This window comes from Xenopus tropicalis, chromosome 5 (assembly GCF_000004195.4).
Source record: "Xenopus tropicalis strain Nigerian chromosome 5, UCB_Xtro_10.0, whole genome shotgun sequence".
NCBI classification, from domain to species: Eukaryota; Metazoa; Chordata; class Amphibia; order Anura; family Pipidae; genus Xenopus; species Xenopus tropicalis.
Window position 1 is genome coordinate 105,403,839 of NC_030681.2, and position 19,320 is coordinate 105,423,158.

General features: G+C 36.4%; 1 protein-coding gene across 1 annotated transcript in view; it reads left to right on the forward strand.

Annotated features, from left to right (window-relative positions):
- The first annotated feature begins 1,203 nt into the window (after positions 1-1,203).
- zan (uncharacterized LOC100497422) overlaps positions 1,204-19,320 on the forward strand; it is a 91,532-nt gene continuing 73,415 nt past the window's right edge. Inside the window, exons 1-17 of the mRNA XM_031902733.1 lie at positions 1,204-1,318; positions 5,373-5,422; positions 6,431-6,583; positions 6,744-7,006; positions 7,541-7,622; positions 9,092-9,136; positions 9,249-9,493; positions 10,258-10,541; positions 10,801-11,078; positions 12,831-13,429; positions 13,527-14,082; positions 14,973-15,172; positions 15,882-16,262; positions 16,499-16,782; positions 16,983-17,254; positions 17,846-18,049; positions 18,336-18,592. Of these exons, the coding sequence (XP_031758593.1) occupies positions 1,230-1,318; positions 5,373-5,422; positions 6,431-6,583; positions 6,744-7,006; positions 7,541-7,622; positions 9,092-9,136; positions 9,249-9,493; positions 10,258-10,541; positions 10,801-11,078; positions 12,831-13,429; positions 13,527-14,082; positions 14,973-15,172; positions 15,882-16,262; positions 16,499-16,782; positions 16,983-17,254; positions 17,846-18,049; positions 18,336-18,592 (4,242 nt within the window). The 5' untranslated portion in view covers positions 1,204-1,229. The remainder of the gene's footprint in view (positions 1,319-5,372; positions 5,423-6,430; positions 6,584-6,743; positions 7,007-7,540; positions 7,623-9,091; positions 9,137-9,248; positions 9,494-10,257; positions 10,542-10,800; positions 11,079-12,830; positions 13,430-13,526; positions 14,083-14,972; positions 15,173-15,881; positions 16,263-16,498; positions 16,783-16,982; positions 17,255-17,845; positions 18,050-18,335; positions 18,593-19,320) is intronic.

Consider the following 19,320-nt stretch of genomic DNA (forward strand, 5'->3'; position numbering starts at 1 on the left):
GCAACCGAATGCGTTAATTTTAATGCATTGCATTAATTCTCACTCAGAAATAACACTAACGCATGATTCACAAACATTTAGACACGCTAAATATCGCATTAGTCTGTGCGAAAATTAACACCTACTTGTGGCAGGCGGTAATTATAGAAAAGTACAGTTAATGAGCTTTCGGCAACACAATATGGACTTTGCAGTGGGATTTATTCAAGTATGTGTTGGCCCTAGAGTGATGCAGCCTCCAGTTTGCAGGGAAATGGTCATTTTCAGAACAGTAGTTTTACGAAAGTAATGGCGTGTATGGCTAATATGGCATGCGGTTTTTCGCACCCGGCGTCAGTTTGTGCACGCTGCATTAATTAGCGCGCGTTGCGTCAAATCCTGCACGAAAATAGTCTTCGCAACTTAAATAACGCAAACAGCATCGCGTCTAAATGAACACAAATATCCTTTTAGTGAATCGTGCGTTAAGACACGAAAAATAAGACGCAATAAAAATTTTACCGCATGCTATTAATAGCGCTCGTTTTAACGCACCTTAGTGAATCAGCCATTAAGCCAATTAAGTCTTAAGGATGGAGACACACTAAGCTACTAGTAGCAGCTACTTTTTCACGGATACTAAACTCCAGAAAATACCCTGCCATAGACAATACTGAGAATTGCCTCTGCTAAAACACACAGAGACAATTATCAGTAAATGATCAGCATTGTCTGTTTTAGTAGCCACAACAAGTAGCTGCTACTAGTAACTCTGTGTGTCTTCACCCTAAAGAATTTCACAAATTATATTTTTAAGTGGATACAGTAAATACCTTTGTCTGTAAACGGTTCTGGTAGTCATGAATGCTTGTATAATAATAAGTAAATAAGCAGAATAAAGAAATAAACAATTTTGACCATCAGCTAAGCATAAGTACATTGTTTTCAGTATATTGTTAATACTGTACAGTATTTCAAAATCTAAACAGTACATGGAAATCATAATAACTGAAGTTATGACATGCAAAAGTGCACACTCTGCTGGTGAATCAGTGTTACCATGATAACCAAACTATCTCAAACACAGAGATAAGCATTTGTGCAATTTGCTTAGATAATGACTTACTACCATATACATTTATTTATGGCTATCTCCTCCCAGCTGCAAGATTTAAAACTGTTACACCAATTCTCTTACTATTCTATTCCTGAGCTGCAGGGGAAGGGTGCACACCAAGGCAGCATGTAGGATGTATAACAGCCAAGAAATATACACTCCAAAAATGAGGAGCCACAAAAAGCTCCTAGCTATATGTTGTCTACTCCTTTTTACATCATGGTGAGTACCATTACATATTTTTTGCTATTTTGTCTTAATCCTTTTTTGTCGTTTTTATTTTAGCAATATGACTGCAAAAAGACAGGCATATATAAGAAAAAAAAACATTATCCAGAATAGAATAAAGCTTAATGTTACTACTTAAGTAAAAAAAAATATTGACCTCTTTACATAACTTGTTAACAGAGCTACAAAATCTTTTTATATATACAATGAAATCTTAATCTTACATGCCCTGATTTGAAGTTTTCCCCCATTTTACACTGTTTTTCTGTGGTCTCACTAAAATATAATGCATACTACATTTCTCAGATTTGACACCATTTTTCTGGTCCCCTGAAAAAAATGTAAAATGGGGGCTCTACTTTAATGCCTTCTCAGCTATGTGTGCAGAAAATCTATATATATATATAATAGAAAGAGTTCACACAGGGACTTGATACAAAAGAAAAACTGTTTTTATTAAAAAAAAAAACGTTTCAAGCACAACCAGTGCTCTTCCTCAGGGACAAAACCAGGTTTCAGTGATTGTAAAATATAAATCCAAGTAAAATCAGACAGCCAGGGATAGGGGAAAAATGTACAAACTGACTGTCTTAATTGACAATGATTAATGTTTTGTGTAGCTTTAATGGTTTTAATGGTAAGACCGGCCAGTACCATATCTGGATGATGGTTTATTAAAAAGTTGTTTCTTATGTACATTTGAGGCACTACCCATGTGTGAAGCAAATTGATGAGATAGGCAGGCACTACGGAAATCCATATAAGTAGAGTTGAAGCTCAAATGTTAAAGTAAGATCAAAAGTATTTTATTGAATAATACACATAAATGCTAGGCCTTACGCATTTCGTGCCATTCTGGGCACTTAATCATAGCTACCCATGTGTGAGTGGGAAAGAGCTTGCCAAGCAACATGAAGATGATGAGAGTTGCATTTGGTATCACTGGTGGGACTATGGCTTTGGAGTGTTGTGTGTATTCGATTCATATCCATTTTCAGAACCCTGTTGTGTTCATTTATATCCTTCATCTTTATGCAGTCATGGAGACAAGGGCACATGTATCTATATTACAACCTTATATTATTATTGTCCAGTACAAACAATCCTATCCTGAATGTGTGTGGGTCTTGAATTCTTTCCATAATCAACTAAAAGCAATATTAAAATTCACTAGGATATAATTTATCATTATAAAGAATGATGTAAATTTAAAGTTCAAACTACTTTCCAAAAAGCCTGTTCATCAAATTCTACAGTTTTATAGAAAGGTTGTTGACGTTCTTCAGGGCGGGGATAGGAAATCTGTGTACTGGAAACATTGTATTAATGAGGTAGCATGAATTATAAACCATTAAATAAAATTAGATAAAATTGATTTCTGTAAAATGATACAATTATATTTAGTTCTCAGTATATCTCTTCATATATCAATGACAGTAACAGCAAGAACTGTACCAGGGAGTTGTCAAGTAGAGGGGATTTGTCAGAAAAAAAAGTAGAGAAAATTAGGTAGATTGGAAGGAAGTGATGGTGGAACAGAGGAAAGAGCAGCATTAGGGATGAGGTCAGGTGAGAATTAGAGATAAGGTAAGACAGTGTAGGAAGAAGAAGACACATTGATATTGATGTGAAAATGTTGTAATAAAAGAAAAAACATAGGTGAGAGATAAAATAATGAGGCTATTATAAGAACCCATCCTATTTAACACATGTCAATGGAGCAATGCAAAATTTGACTAAAGGTGGCCAGACATGTGAAGATCTGCTTATTTGGCAAGGTTGCAACGGATATGCTTGCCTTGAGGTTTATGATTTTGGATTGATCAGATTGTTCAGCCCTCAGGCCAAATCATTGGATCACATTGAAGGAATGCTGGTCTCCGGGAGAGGACCACATGAACTTCCTGTCCCAGCCTGATTGACTTTTGGCCAAACATCAGTCGGGCAGGTCCATCAGAGAGCTTTTATCATCCCGTATATGGTCACCTTTATTCCCTAGTTAGAGGCATAGAAGAAATGTATTTTTCCCCAGCATACTCTTTACAGTATTTGCAGTTTTATCTCTATATCAAGTACATTATAGGTATCTTTTTACAACAGTTAAATGGTCTATCCACATAAATGCATCAACACTATTTTCTTGTTACAAACTTTGCTTTGTCTAAAATTACCCTATGTCGACTTCCTTCAATAAGTATTTTTTTTACATATAATACATACTATAATGTCCAATATTTACATATATTATATAAATATGATTATTATATTGTTATATGTATTTTCATTTGTATTTCATATATTTTTTATTGATAAATGTAATTGCTATATAAAGCAGTATCTGTCTGTTTCTTGCTATTGCCTGTACTCGCTGCTGGTTTAATTGCAACAAAGTAGCAGATGCCAGTTCTCCTCTATCCAAGATTCCAGTTCCTACAATGCCTTGCATGCTTCTTTACAGGTCTGTTAATCAACTGTGCCCTGCTACATAAGTAACCCACCATGGTAGAGAAAAGAAAGGAACAGACAGATACTGCTTTTGACAACAATTATTTTTACAAATAATTTTAAAACTGCTTGAAATTTGGGTTTAAAACCAAGATATGGCACAGCTAAACCCAAGCTGAGGTTACTAGCAAGAAAGCATCCCAGTGCTGAAAAATCTGTACGTGCCCTTCTAAGCATAGTTGGGAGTTGTCAGGGTTTGACCCTGAGACTTTAGGGTTGTAATTAATATGAAGATTTCATGGAGTATCATAAACACCAGGGTGTCATGGAGTCAGTCCACATTATTTATGTTACTATGCTGTTCAAGTCACTCCTTTATGATGACATATTTATAAAAATGAAGACCATATGCATACATTGAGTAAGGTCTGACCTACTCATTAGCTAGTGTAATCCACACAAACAACTCTATCTGCAGATTCTAGGGAAGAGAGTAACTGAAAAATTCTACAATGCTCCATCTGAACAACGTGATTCAAAATAATTAAAATGAGAATTTTCAAATTAAAAGTATAGGCAAAAGCCAATTTCCAAGCTGTTTATATTGAGCTGTTGCATAGCCTTAGGTGTATGTTGCCTATTCAAGACATAAGGATTGGCACTGAGAGCCATAATGTAGAATAAATATTTTACAACTTTCTGAAACTGATTGTGCACAAACACAATATATCTAAAGATATCTTTGTGGAAATTTTATTTCATTTTATTATGCATGCAAAGGTCACGCAACACCCAGATGGGCACGTCATATTGGTTGTACACGCAATGTGCCAAACCAGTCACAACTTGCAGTGTATCTTGATCCGTTAAAAGTAGGGACAGCTTTGCTTATTACACACATTTCTAAACACCATTAAGTAAAATGATTGAAGAGGAATGGTGTAAATGTAAACTATGAGGTCTATAATAAACAGAGGAGTTACCAACAAGCAAATAGAGGAAAGGAAATGCCCTAAAACATTAAGCTGGCCAAACACAGAAAGAGTGTAGGATCTAAATGGTCCAATTATTGGATTGTATAGGGGGTTTACCACAGGCCAAATCCATGGTCCAAAGCACTGGACCTGGTCCTTATAATACCTAAATGCGCTTAGATCAGATATTTTAAATGCAGCAATCATAACTGAACCAATGACTGGGTAAAGAAATTCACTGGCAGTCAATGTTGTGATGACCTACACCTAGTTATTATAGGTATAGGTATATGGTTTCTATATGTGAATATATAGATAGGTCTGTATAAGTATGTATACTGTATATAAGTGTATACTGTATATGTGCACTGGAGTTTGTTTGGAGGGGTTGAACTTTTTTTGACTTTGGTCTTTTATCTTTTAGACCCAACTTAACTATGTAACTACGTAACTATGTAAGCTTTGCCTGTGTAGGGGTACCTTTACACCTTAACAAGTGATGAAAGTATATAAAAAAAAGTTATTTTTTGTTTTTTGTCTCATATAAGATGAGCATAAAAATTGAATGCATGCTTTAAGCAATTAGTGAAACAATAAATACATAACTCCTAAACTTGCATTCTTTACAGGACGGAAGGAAACAGAAACAGCTTAGAAAACAGAGGAAGTCCTTACAATGGTAACGCTGCATCATTTTTTATCTGTATATTAACATGAAAACGTAAGCCCACATGTATTTCATGTGATCATTTCCAGTGTAGCTGCCTTGCTATGTAGCAATGAATGACGCATTTCCTCAAAGTTGGACTGCCCACCAATAGAGGCATTATGACTAGTGATGGGTAAAATAATTCAGCAGGCAGGGATTTGTGGTGAATTTCGCCATTAGCAGATTTTTTTTTGCAGTGGAAAGATTTGCTGCGTGTCCAAAAATTGTCGCCTGTGTCAAAAATTGTTGCGCGTGTAAAAAAATGATGCACGTCAAAAAAAAAATTCCATGGCATTTGCCATCTCTTTGACGTGCGCATCAAAAAAATTGTCACGCACAGCAAAAAATATGACGCGCATGTTTTTTTTCCCAGGCATCATATTTCATTGTTCGCAATCTTTTCAAACATTAACAAATTTTTTGGCAAAGCAAAACACGACAGATTCGCTCATCACTAATTATGACATCCATTTCCAATGTGTACTTACAATAAGTATACATCTACCACCCTTAAATTCCTATCCATTGTCAGATAACCCACATCTGCTAAACTGCTTGGCCTGTTTACCCAATTAAAAGTATGGTATCATATTGAAAAGGCATTTAAAATGGAAGCCTTACTGTACAAATAGTGAATCTGAATAGTGAATTTGAATAGATGAATCTGAGCAAAATTCCAATAAAAAAAGAGACTTTGTCCCCAGGGCTAGAAAGGAAATATCAATATTTCTCAACAGTATTACAAAAATATGAGCAATAGCTCAACAAATAAGGGTTTGCAGTCTGCAAGCAAATTATGTATGTTTAATTTTAAGGTAGCCAAAAGAGTGATACTATCACATTCCCTCTTCCTCATTGGTAGATTTGCCAACATTATTTATATTACTGCTACATCTTATCTGTCAGTTTTAAAGTATAGACCCTATATATAATAAAGCAAATGCTATTTTGCACTAATTTATTATGTTTATTTTCCAGGCTATATCACATATTGTGATTTTAATGACAACACACGGCCACTTTGTGACTGGAAACAGCATTGTGAAGGCCAAGACCATGGAGACTGGATAAGGGCTAAATCTTCCACACCAACACTTGGCACTGGCCCTGATGGAGATTACCCAGATGGAAGTAGGAATCACAACTTTATTTTTGTTTCTTTGTATTTACATAGTTTGATGAAGTTTTGGTCAGCAAGATGTACAGGACTACAGGTTAACCATTGCTGATTTAACTGGTTGAAGTGGTCCCACAGTCATTTAATTTATATTGTGTCTGCTTTTCCCTACAGATGGCTATTATATTTATCAAGAAGCCACCAACCTAATCCCTAATGACATAGTTAGACTTGACAGCCCAAAACTTGACATCAGCAATGATGTATGTGTAGAGTTCTGGTACCATATGTCTGGTTCTGAAACACAAAACCAACTCCAAGTCCTAATCCTTGATGATAAAGGTCAAACTCTCTTTTGGAGACAAACGGGGCATCAAAGTTCTCAGTGGTTATATGGCTCTTTCACTTACCAAACACAGCAACAAAAGTCTATTCAGGTAAAACTATTTTATTAAATGTAAGTGCAAAGTCTAAAGATTTATGGTGTGATAAACAGAGGGAAAAGGGGCAAAGGAATGCCAGCAGAAAAGAACAGCAGATAAAATATGTGCAAAGTTTATAAATGAGTAATGCTCTGTGAAATATTACTTGCGTATGGTATCATCTTGCTTAAAAACATGGAGATAAGTTGCTTTGAGCAATACCTATCTGCAATCTGATTTCTGCTTTGAACTTGCTTATTATAATGCCGTGACGCCATTACTGAATGTAAAATATGGTGTTATTTTTTTTTCACTTCTTCTGCACATTGTATACCTTCTCATTATCTTTTCTCTTTGTTCTGCCCTTTAATTATCTGTTACCAACTTGCCCCTATGTCCATTGCTATCAGCAAGTGTCCTGTCAGTTGTTTCAGTTGTTTAACTTGTCCATTACCATCGATCAGCTCTGTCACTGCTGTGCAGCTTATCTACAGTATATATATATTTATCTACTATAATAGTTCAATTTTCCTTTTTCTTTATGACAAGGTCCTATTTGCAGCTATTCGAGGGCTAACAGAATATGGTGATACAGCTATTGATAATATTGGTGTAAAAAATGGACCTTGTGGTAAGTACTCATATAGTCAATACTAAAATGATTATATATTTTTTAATCTCTTTCCAACACTTGCTCTGAGTTTAGTTCTCTGTGGCACATGTTTTAAAAACATTCTACTGCATCATAGTGAAAAAATAAAGATTTACAGAGCAGATTTGTAGAGTTGTTTTTGCTGTTTAATATGTGGGACCCTTTATTTTCTGCGATATGCTTCCTTTACAATATCATGGATATGGACAAGGTGGAATTTTTTTCCCAGAGGGCTGCAACGCCACACTACCAAATAATAATGAGTGCTGCAAATAATTCACTGCCCCTCCTTGTTTTAATCAGCAATCAACATGTTGCTCACCAAACCCTTAGATGTTGCTCCCAGGGACCTAAAGCAGGTGCTTTTTTTTATTCCAGGCTTTGAGGCAAGTTTTGGTTGCATAAAAATAGGTGCACTGACAAACAGAGCTTCCTGCTGGCTGCCAGTCTACATAGGGGTTGCCTAATAGCCATTTACAGTGTTTATTTGGCACCCCCTAGGACTTTTTTCATGATGGGGTTGCTCCCCAACTCTTTTTACATTTAAATGTGACTCATATGTAAAAGGGTTGGGAACCCCTGGTCTAAACTATCCCAAATGTTTCCTTTCAAATGGTGGAAAGTATGTTATTTTTTAAGTGATTTTTTTGTAACCTTCCAACTGTTACTGAATTGCATTGCTGCATGCAACAGCCACTGACATCCTTGGCCTAATGCACTTATTCCCACGCTGAGGGCAAACAGATTTAGCATTTGGGAAGGCAGCCTCAAGGACAGTTATGGTGAATTTAGAGTGAATGATTATTTGCTCTCAAAGAGCTAAGGTTCATTAGAGCAAGAACTGAATTGAACACTTAATTGATGGCCCAGATAATCTTTGAACTATGTCTGAATAGCTGATATGGCAACGTTTTCAGATGTTGATAACATTGCTATGGGCAAGGCATGTGTGGGGGGTCCTGGACAAATAGGGGCTCAGGGGGGACTTTCAAATGAATAAAAAAGTGATACTGGCACCAAAAACTACTCTTCAGAATATGAATGTACATTAAAGTTCCTTATATGTCATGTTGATCAGTTTTTGCTGATTGGTTTGCTTTTGTAAGTTATACTCAATTAAAGTTCCTAAACCTGACTGTTTTGCCAAACTCACTGTCCCTTCTCAGCCTGTCAGTTATAGCTTCTAATGCTAACGGATTCCTGCCACACAAATATGGCAGCCCCCTCATAGTGGAATATCAGATAGGTAATACAAAAGCATCAGGAAAATTCTTTTATGGCCAAATTATCAGTAGCAATCACAGACAATGTTATGATAGATGTTAAAAAAAGGTTTAATTTCTGGTGTCAGTATCTCTTTAAAGGCACAAAAATCAATACAATTTGATGTATATATCCTGATTAAATCCCTTAAATCATATTTCTAAATATACCAACATATTTTGTAGTTCCGGAGCCAACGCCAAGCGTTCCAACACCTGCAGAGCCACCAGGTATGTAATTGTTTGATTGCCAGTGACATCTACTGGGTTAAATGTTTCACAACAGGATTTGGAAGCTGGAATCCATATGCTAAAATATCCCGTTCGATTTGTCTCTATACAGGTGGGACTTGCATTGGCTATGGAGATCCCCATTTTGTTACATTTGATGGCAATTCTCATACTTTCATGGGAAACTGCACTTACACACTCACCAAGCTCTGTGAAGTCAACAGCAGTTTGACTGATTTCAATGTTGAAGTTGCACATGAATACAGAGGAGGAAACACTCAAGTTTCCTATGTCAGTCAAGTAATGGTGGATATTCATGGCTACAGTATTGTCCTAGAGAAGAATAAGGTTGTAAAGGTAAGTTTAAAAAAACCTATGGGTAAAAGCACTAGTGTAGAAACAATGCAGTCAGGATTACGAATTAGACAGTAATTATGCCTCTTTAATGGAGTAGATCAGATTAGGCCTATTCCTGTATTTGCACAATAGTATGGATTAAAATGTGAGCAAATTCAGTTTGTTGCTCTGGAAACAAAACTTTTCAGTCTAGTAACAGTATTTCCATAATCATCAATGTCATTTTATATGGATATAAACATACTTATATTCTAACTTCCCTGAACAATATCAAGTGCCTGCATAGCATATCAGAATACCAGTATCATCCATGGGGTCATGGAAATTTTTAGGTATGACATGGGGTTGCTGTCAGTTTTGTTTCTTTTACTGATAACTTTGAGTTACTTTTATGAATTTACATAGGTCTACAAATTATCTAACCTATAAATGTCAATATTCATCAAAAGTAATTCTGTTGTGGCTTTATCAGATATTTAGTAGAAACTAACAGCAGAGAAAACTTTCTTGGAAAATGGCATTGGTGTAAAAGCTCCAGATATCTTTGAAACCAGTCCTCTTATCATTCTTTACTTGTGCCCTCTAGATACAGTGCCTTGGAGCAGATGTTTTTAATTCACTTGCTTTTTTTGTTTTAATTTTTTTGTGGTCTTGGCATAACATTAAGCACTACTGGGAAAGTGCAGTATTGTTGTAGAGAATAGCATTTAATACAATCTTTTTTTTTTTTTGCAATTTATTATTGAATTTTCTTGTGTTCTCAGGTGAATGGAGATGAACAACGGCTACCATTGAACTTGCCTCCTGGCATATCTGTAGGCTTCAGTGGGCAGTATGTTGCCATCATAACAGACTTTGGCCTGATGGTGAAGTATGATGGAGATCACAGGGTTGAAGTAACTCTTTCCAAAGCATATCAAGGCAAAGTGTGTGGCATCTGTGCAAATTTCAATGGGCAGAAATTAGATGACGATCTTAATCCTAATGGTGTTAAAGAACCGACTTCTGAAAGCTATGGAAACAGCTGGCAGGTCCAGAATAACTCAAGGTATTGCATAGTTTGCTTTTTTTTTGGGGGGGGGGGGGTCCATAAAAGTAACCAGAAAAAAATGAAAATAATATTAAGTTATCATATGAGTTCCTTGATTTCCTAATAACTGTAAAAATTGTGATTCTCCTTGTTACATTCACAGTAATCTACACCGCTAGAACACTGGCTGTTCATTTTCAATGTTAATGGAATATGACTTTTATGTTAATGGTATATTACTTCTATGATAATAAGATATTACTTTCTTCTTTCAAAGCTGTTCCCTGGCTACTGGTTATAATCCACAATGCACTGAGGAAGAAAAGAGGGAAATAGAGAGTCACCAGTCCTGTGGTGCTATGCTACCCTTTGATGGGGTATTTCAACACTGTCATCTTATTGTAGATCCAAGGTCTTATTTTATGAACTGTTATTATGATATGTGTGCGTTGCATTTGGATCCAAATACTCTCTGTCGCCATCTTCAGGCTTATGCAGATGCATGTCAAGCTGCAGGGGCCATAGTGCTACCTTGGAGAAATTCTACATTCTGCCGTAAGTATAATCTGTTTCCTTTAACGAATTAATATAAATTTAAATTTATTTTAATGAATTAAAATAAATGTCAAAGTAATATCTTGATAATAGAAATTATATTAAAAGAATGTACATAAGGGGCACACATTTTAGTAAAAAGCAGCAACTGCATAAACTTTTACCATGATGTAAACAGGTTTACGTAAATACCTGTGTAGCACTATTATGACAGTATAAGGCCACACCAGGGGCTTTCACTCAGGGCTGGGCCCTCTCTTTGTAGTGAGAGGATTATCAGGTTGTGGTGTGAATTAAGATGAAGAGTAATGGCGCCAGGAATTCTTTAGAAGGTATATTTATTTAAGCAGCAACTGAAGAATAACATCTCACTACACTGTTTGAGTATAACAGTGGTGACAGTGAATGTAATAACATAAGCAATCAGGCAAAATTATATAATAGCAGGAAACAATGCAATATAACTTTAACAAAGAAATATGAGCAATGCTCTATGGTCTCACCCAGCAAGATCTGCTGACAGACACTGCCTGTAGAATGGGAATCCTCTCTATAAGAAACACCCTCATTATCACTAAGGCCCCTATTCTGGGTTGCCAGGCATCAACCTGTGTACAACCAGGGAACTAACCCACTGACCTCCTGTTGGAGCTTTGGGCTGCTCAGCTACCCTGACTGGCACTAAGTGGGTGCTGACCCACTCCTATATAACAAGCTGGCTAATTCTTACTAAACACTAAGGGGCTGATTTACTTACCCACGAACGGGTCGAATGGAGTCCGATTGCGTTTTTTTCGTAATGATCGGTATTTTGCGATTTTTTCGTATGTTTTGCGATTTTTTCGGATTCTTTACGAATTTTTCGTTACCAATACGATTTTTGCGTAAAAACGCGAGTTTTCGTATCCTTTACGAAAGTTGCGTAAAAAGTTGCGCATTTTTCGTAGCGTTAAAACTTACGCGAAAAGTTGCGCATTTTTCGCGTAAGTTTTAACGCTACGAAAAATGCGCAACTTTTTACGCAACTTTCGTAATGGATACGAAAAACTCGCGTTTTTACACAAAAATCGTATTGGTAACGAAAAATTCGTAAAGAATCCGAAAAAATCGCAAAACATACGAAAAAGTCGCAAAGTGTTCGTTTTCAAGTCGGAACTTTTCCAATTCGGGTCGGATTCGTGGGTTAGTAAATCAGCCCCTAAGAGAGAATTCCTTGGGGGTCTTACCCTTTATGCAGGTAAACAATTGGCTCTTTCCCAATGCCTGTAGCTACCAAGACAAAAAAAACAGGATGTAAAAATCCTCTTCCTCTTGAAATCTGGAAGAAACCCAGAGACAGGGGATTTACAGATAGGATGAACAAAAGATACAGTGACACCTACTGGTAAGGTGTCAAATAGTTTACCAATTTAATTAGATCAGCAGAACATTTAAACTCAGTATTTGGAAAGTGCACCTGTATTTATAATTTAAGTATAAATAGTGTAGCTGTGTATCCAAAACAATGTCCATCACAACCTTTATTACCTTTTAAGTGGCAAAATGGGGACTTCATAAACAACAAGATAACCAATATAATTTATATACAATGCCTGAAAAGAAAGTTTATCAATATTATAATAAGACTAATAAGACTAAAGTTCAAATAAACTCATATTTCTATTCTTTTGGTAAATTTGCTTTTTATAAGGTGAAGGGTGTTAATAATGTTTGTATATACTTTGTAATAATACCTTCCTTAATTTGTTATAGCCCTGCCATGTCCTGCAAACAGCCATTATGAGCAATGTGGCACAGCATGTCCAGCTACATGCCTTAATCCAGGAGCACCATCAAACTGCAATCTCCCATGTTCAGAGGGATGTATCTGTGACCCAGGATATGTTCTATACAACAATAAGTGTGTTCCAAGTAACCAGTGTGGGTGTTGGGTAGATGGTAAACATTACCCTGTGGGCTCTGAATTCTGGACCGATAACACATGTACTACAAAATGTGAATGTCCAGGACCAGCAAGTGATGTAGTCTGTCAATCCGACAAATGTCCACCTAACAATTATTGTGGCATAGTCAATGGAGTTCCTGAATGTTCTGAGTTTACATTTGGCGAATGCACAATTTATGGCGATCCCCACTATTACTCTTTTGATAAAATGACACATCATTTCATGGGGGTATGCACCTACACTCTGGCTAAATTTTGTTCCAATTCCTCCTCTCTACCATATTTTAATGTTGAGGCAAAAAATGAGCATCGTGGGAATCCATCAGTGAGTTGGGTACAGAAAGTTATGGTAGAAGTCTACGATTATCATATAACCATTGTTAAAGACGAGCCAAATCGGGTTTTGGTAAGTTACATAAAGTGTTGCCTTTTTTTCTTTTTATTATAGATTTTTTTCTACTGTAGAATATGGGTTATTTTTCAGACTTGTTTTTTTCCCACAGCTAAATGGAATCTGGAAAACACTACCCATCAGCTTGCGTAATGGAACACTGACAGTGGAAAGAAGTGGAAGATATATCCTTGTAGAGACAGACTTCAAACTCACTGTGTCTTATGATACAGATCATACTGTAGAGGTTAAGGTCCCAACAATTTATTTTAATCAAACATGTGGCATATGTGGGAACTTGAATAATGACTACAATGATGAGTATCTGATGCCCAATGGACAACAAGCCCAAGATTCCCATCAGTTTGGGAACAGTTGGAAGGTAGATGATGATGATCCAACGTGCACACCAGTGCCTCCACCCCCAATATGCCCACCAGAAAAGGAAGAATCATATAAAAGCGAAGCTTTCTGTGGACCCCTAATAAGCAAAGACAGTCCATTCCAAGTTTGTCATTCTGTCATCAATCCAGATGCTTTCTTTGAAAGTTGTGTATTTGACCTCTGTGTTATTGGTGATGATTTTCTCTGCACTGCTTTAGAATCTTATGCTGGTGCCTGCCAGAGAGCTGGAGTCAAAATTCAGTGGCGAAATTCAACATTTTGTCGTGAGTATTCAGAGGCCTGTTTGTTTGTCCTACTACTTCTCTGAAGATTATTCCAACTGTAATGATGCCATGTCAAGTAAACATTACACTGATATATACTGCTAAAGAACATTTCTGCCTGTATACTTGTAAAGTAATTAAGGGAAAGCAAACATAAAGAGATCTGTATATCTAGTATAAATAAATTTAAAGCAACTGGACTTGTTTAAGTAATCATTGAAGACGTTTCACTACTCATCCGAGCAGCTTCTTCAGTTCAACTGACTGGTATGGGAAGTCCTCAGCATATATACTCTTCCACTAATCCAATCACAATGGCACTTTGTAACTCTTCAGAAAGGTGACATCTGAAACTCACAGAGGTGTGGATGCTGTGTTACTTGTTAGAGTTGCATGAATGGATGTGTGAAGAGTTCTGAAACTGCCGGGGTACAGATGTTAGAACAGCATTGTATGTAGCAGACATCTTCCCATACCAGTCAGTTGAACTGAAGAAGCTGCTCGGATGAGTAGTGAAACGTCTTCAATGATTACTTAAACAAGTCCAGTTGCTTTAAATGTATTTATACTAGATATACCATGACCTGGATGAATGAAAATCTTCATAGACATAAAGAGATCTGTAATGATAAAAATTATCCTCTGGCACAATGACTGCTGCAATACAAGAATATCCTACAATTTTGCTAGTAGGTGAATTAAGGGAACTGCAGATCTCTAAACTAGAGTGCCTTTCCTAACATATGCACAGGACTTTGTGCTAATATAAATATTCTTTGTTTACAAATAGTTATACTAATAGCAATGGACACAGTAAGATCTTTCTAACTATCTAACTTTCTAACTAATTTCGTGTGAAGCAAATTGCTCACTTCTGTTTTTCTTCTCAGCTCTTGACTGCCCCATCAACAGTCATTATAATGAATGCTCCAGTGCTTGCCCTGGCACATGTTTAAACCAGAATGCACCCGATAACTGCAACAAACCATGCATTGAGGACTGTGATTGTGATGATGGCTTTGTTCTTAGTGGAAGTTCATGTGTTCCTGTCAATGATTGTGGATGTTCTTATGAAGGCACATACTATGAGGTGAGCAAACACTACTTATTGTATAACTGATACTGAGTGTACGTTTCATACAATGGTAATCACTAATTTTGTAAGAGCTTATTTTTTATTATTATGAAGTAAGATTTAATGTGTCGTTTTAGCAAATCTCAGGTTAGGTGGCATTCCAAATTAAACAGGATTAGGTTGATTGTTGAACTTGATGGATTTATAATTCTTTTTATGATATGTGAGTTTATAGTTAGGAATAGCACAGATGCCTGTACAAGTTTCCTTTAATATCAATATTCCAGTTAGCTAATAGAAAAATTAATAAAAGTAGGAAAAAAAAAATGTAAATGTTGCCACTCCAAATCATATCATCATTTTCATCCAGCCAGTAGTGCTTGCTTATACACCCCTTATCCAATTAAAACCCAGAGTTGATGCACAAACTAGCACTATGAATGTTTTAACTAAACAAATGATGTCTGTTTTATAGACCATGGATTGACCAGATAACCGATATTGCAAAAGCTTTGAATATTGGTTGTCTTGTCGATCGTGCAGGACAAAAGATTTTGATTGGGCACTGTTGAAGGCACCTGAGCAAAATCTGCGCTTAGGGCTGAATCATCAGGTGGAGGTAGAATCTCTATTGTTTATCTGAAAATTCAGCTCTGAAGATCGAGATTGGTACATGTACGGCCACCTTTAGAATAAGGATTGATGTTTATCCTTTATTTTACAGAAAAATGAAATGTTTTGGCAAACAGGATGTGTAGGTCAGTGCACGTGCATTGGAAACAACCAAGTTGATTGTAAGAATGATTCGTGTGGGCCAGATCTTGCATGTAAAGTTCAGAATGGAGTTCTTGGATGTTACCCAGCAGACAGCAATATCTGCCACATTTATGGTGATCCGCACTATATAACCTTTGATGGAAAACTGTATAATTTCCAAGGATCTTGCAATTACACAGTGGTGGAAACTTGCAAAAATTCATCTCAGTACTTCTCAGTCACAACAAGAAATGAACACAGAGGAAGCTTGAGCTGGACAGCTATAAATTCTGTTTCTGTTAGAATTGGCAGCCATCACATCATTTTAAGAAAGAAAAAAATTGTTGAGGTAAGGGGAAATACAATTGATGCTGTTTCACTACTTCTGTCACACCTATGATGAATCTTCCCTACCATGGGTGCTTTGCAATTCTAAAGTCAGCTGAGATTGCCTCACAAGGAGTAGTGGGGTAGTCAGCTCTTCAATAAATAAAAAAAATATTTAATTGAACATGAGTTATTTAGTAACATTGTTGATGCCCCCAAATTACAGGATGTTCTAATATTGATGATGTGTATTTACAGGTCAATGGAGAAATAGTTTCTTTACCTTATACCTTAATACCAGGCATCTCAATAACCTTAAATGGTTATGTCATTGTGGAAACAGACTTTGGACTTGAAGTGAAATATAATGGTGACCAAGAACTCATTGTTAAAGTCAATGAAAATTTCAAGGGACAGCTCTGCGGTCTTTGTGGCACTTATAATGGCAATATCTTGGATGATTTCCTAAAGCCTGATGGTTTATTGGCTCAGACACCAAATGAATTTGGAAACAGCTGGCGTGTCCCTGATGATAACTGGATGTGAGTACGGAAACTTTTATGCACCCAAAAATTATTTTCCACAGAAAACTGGTTGACGCCAACGGTGGCCAAATTATAACAATAGTCTTCTAACAAAGAAGAGAAAATATATACTTACCTTGTAATACAGTATGTCATTTAGATAAATGAAAAGGAAAAACAATGTACTGAAGTCTTAATATATTTCTGTCTTGTTGTAGCTGTGATCCCAATGTTGTTGATCCCGCTCCATGTGATCCTATTGATGAGAAGCATTATGAGGACATGTGCAAATCGATACTATCAAGTAGTGGACCATTCGCAGCCTGTCACTTTTTTGTCCTTCCCCAGCTGTACTTTCAGAGCTGTGTCTATGACATGTGCACTGCAGGAGGTACTACGGAACAGTTTTGCAATGCTCTAGAGGCTTATGCTGGTGCTTGTGAAAGTGCAGGAGTTCAACTCGGAGACTGGAGAAAGGACACTATCTGCGGTAAGTGAAATATTCTAGCCTGGGATGCTGATGAAAATAAAGCTTCTAGCTAGAATTAAAATAGTTATATGGATAACAGTGTTATTTCTCTTTTATATTCACCTGTTATGTTTGTCAACCCTCATTCCTTCATTTCTAAATCATAATACAAATTCTACCAATAAATATTGCAGTTTCTTGGCACTTCAGCTTGCCCCTAGTGGTGATTCCAGTTAAGTCCATTTTCAATAATGAAGTCTGAAATGTATTATAGTTCATAGTGATGAGCAAATTTTTTTGCCAAGCATGGATATATGGTAAAATTTTAGCATTTCATCATCTGCAATTTTTTTTGGCAAAACTGCATCAAAAATTTGCTGCAACCAAAAAATTTGCTAAGAAAAAAGACTTATTGACCAAGGGCATTTGGTGTGAAAAAAAATTGCGTGTCACACGCGCTTAAAAAAAGTTGTGCGGTAGGGGTGAGACATGTACGTAGAGTATGTTGTACACTACAGAGTAGCATTAATGGAAATATGCCATAGATGTTGCAGTGCCTTAAATGTTTGTAAAGAACTTCTAATATTTATTTATTTTATCATGTGACTGCAGCAGAAACATCAACAACAACACCACCAACAACAACAACACCAACAACAACACCAACACCTGGTTCACTCTGTCCCTGGTCTTGTAATTTTGATGCTGATTTCTGTACATGGTCTCAGTCTTCTCTTGATGATTTTGACTGGATTCGTCACACAGGATCAACACCTAGCACTGGCAGTGGGCCTTCATTCGATCATACAACCGGAAGTATGTCTATTTACTAATTCTTTTTCCTATCTTTTTTGGTTTTATTAAATCAACTATGGGTAACACATATAGAGTTAAAGTTATTGGTTAATATATATATTATTATACAGATCAAATGAATTTGATCTGGCTTTGGCTTTGGTAAGAAAAATACATGTACATCCTTTTGAGTTCTCTGATCTTAGTTGCATAACTGTTGTGTTTCATACAACTGATAACAGCATGACCGACCACCATAGCTAATGTATATCTATGAATGCATTTATTTATTTATTTTAATCTATAGATGGTTTCTACATATACATTGATGGACGATCCCCCACTGCTGGACAAAAAGCACGCCTCCTCAGTCCTATCTGCAATTCTGGAGGTCACCAATGTCTAAGTTTTTGGTATCATATGTTTGGGGTAGCTAAAACAATGGAATTAAATGTATATATTGTAAGGAACGGGAAAGAGGAATTGGTGTGGAATTTAACTGGCCATCAAGAGAATAACTGGTTGCCTGCAAACATTCAAATTGTTGATACAAGAAATGTCCAGGTGAGGTATAGTGCAAATAATACACCAGAAAATTTTATATGTCAATTTTTTTTAATGATGAGCTACAGCAGCGATTCCCCAACCATTGGGGAAAGATGATTGCTAATTATGTAATCTCTTTGTTTTAAGCTTTACCACTGGTTTCATCTCTATATGCCAATACAAATTCCATCAATCATAATTTGAAATCATATTGTGTATTTCCTATGAATTTTGTAGATGAATTGTAGATTTTAATGTGATACTATCATGTTTTTACATGTTAATTCATTAGATATGTAATGCTTGGGACTGCTGATAGGGCAGTAAGGTGGCATGTAAATAAATGGTACTGTAGAAGGCTAAACAGTGCCCATGTTGGGAACATTTCAGAATAACCCTGTTGGTACTGCAGTCAGCTCTCTTGAACTGTGCAGTGTTTATAATGTAAATATAGGCACAGCAAAGATCAAAGAGCAGACCCAAATTTTTGTTTCTGGCACAATATGGCATATTTATGCAGGCAATGCAGCTCCACATTTACATATTTAAAGGATTAATAGCTGGAGCCTGGAGAACCAAGTAACTAAACAATTTTTTGCATTAGGAATTATATAGTTTAAAGCCACTTTCCAGCCTTCCAGTGTTGTTTTTGAGCCACTGGACAATGGTTTGGGGCAGCGTAATTCTATGTACAAGTAACCCTTAAAGGTCAAGGAAAGTCATTTTGGCATTTTGCTGCCAATAGA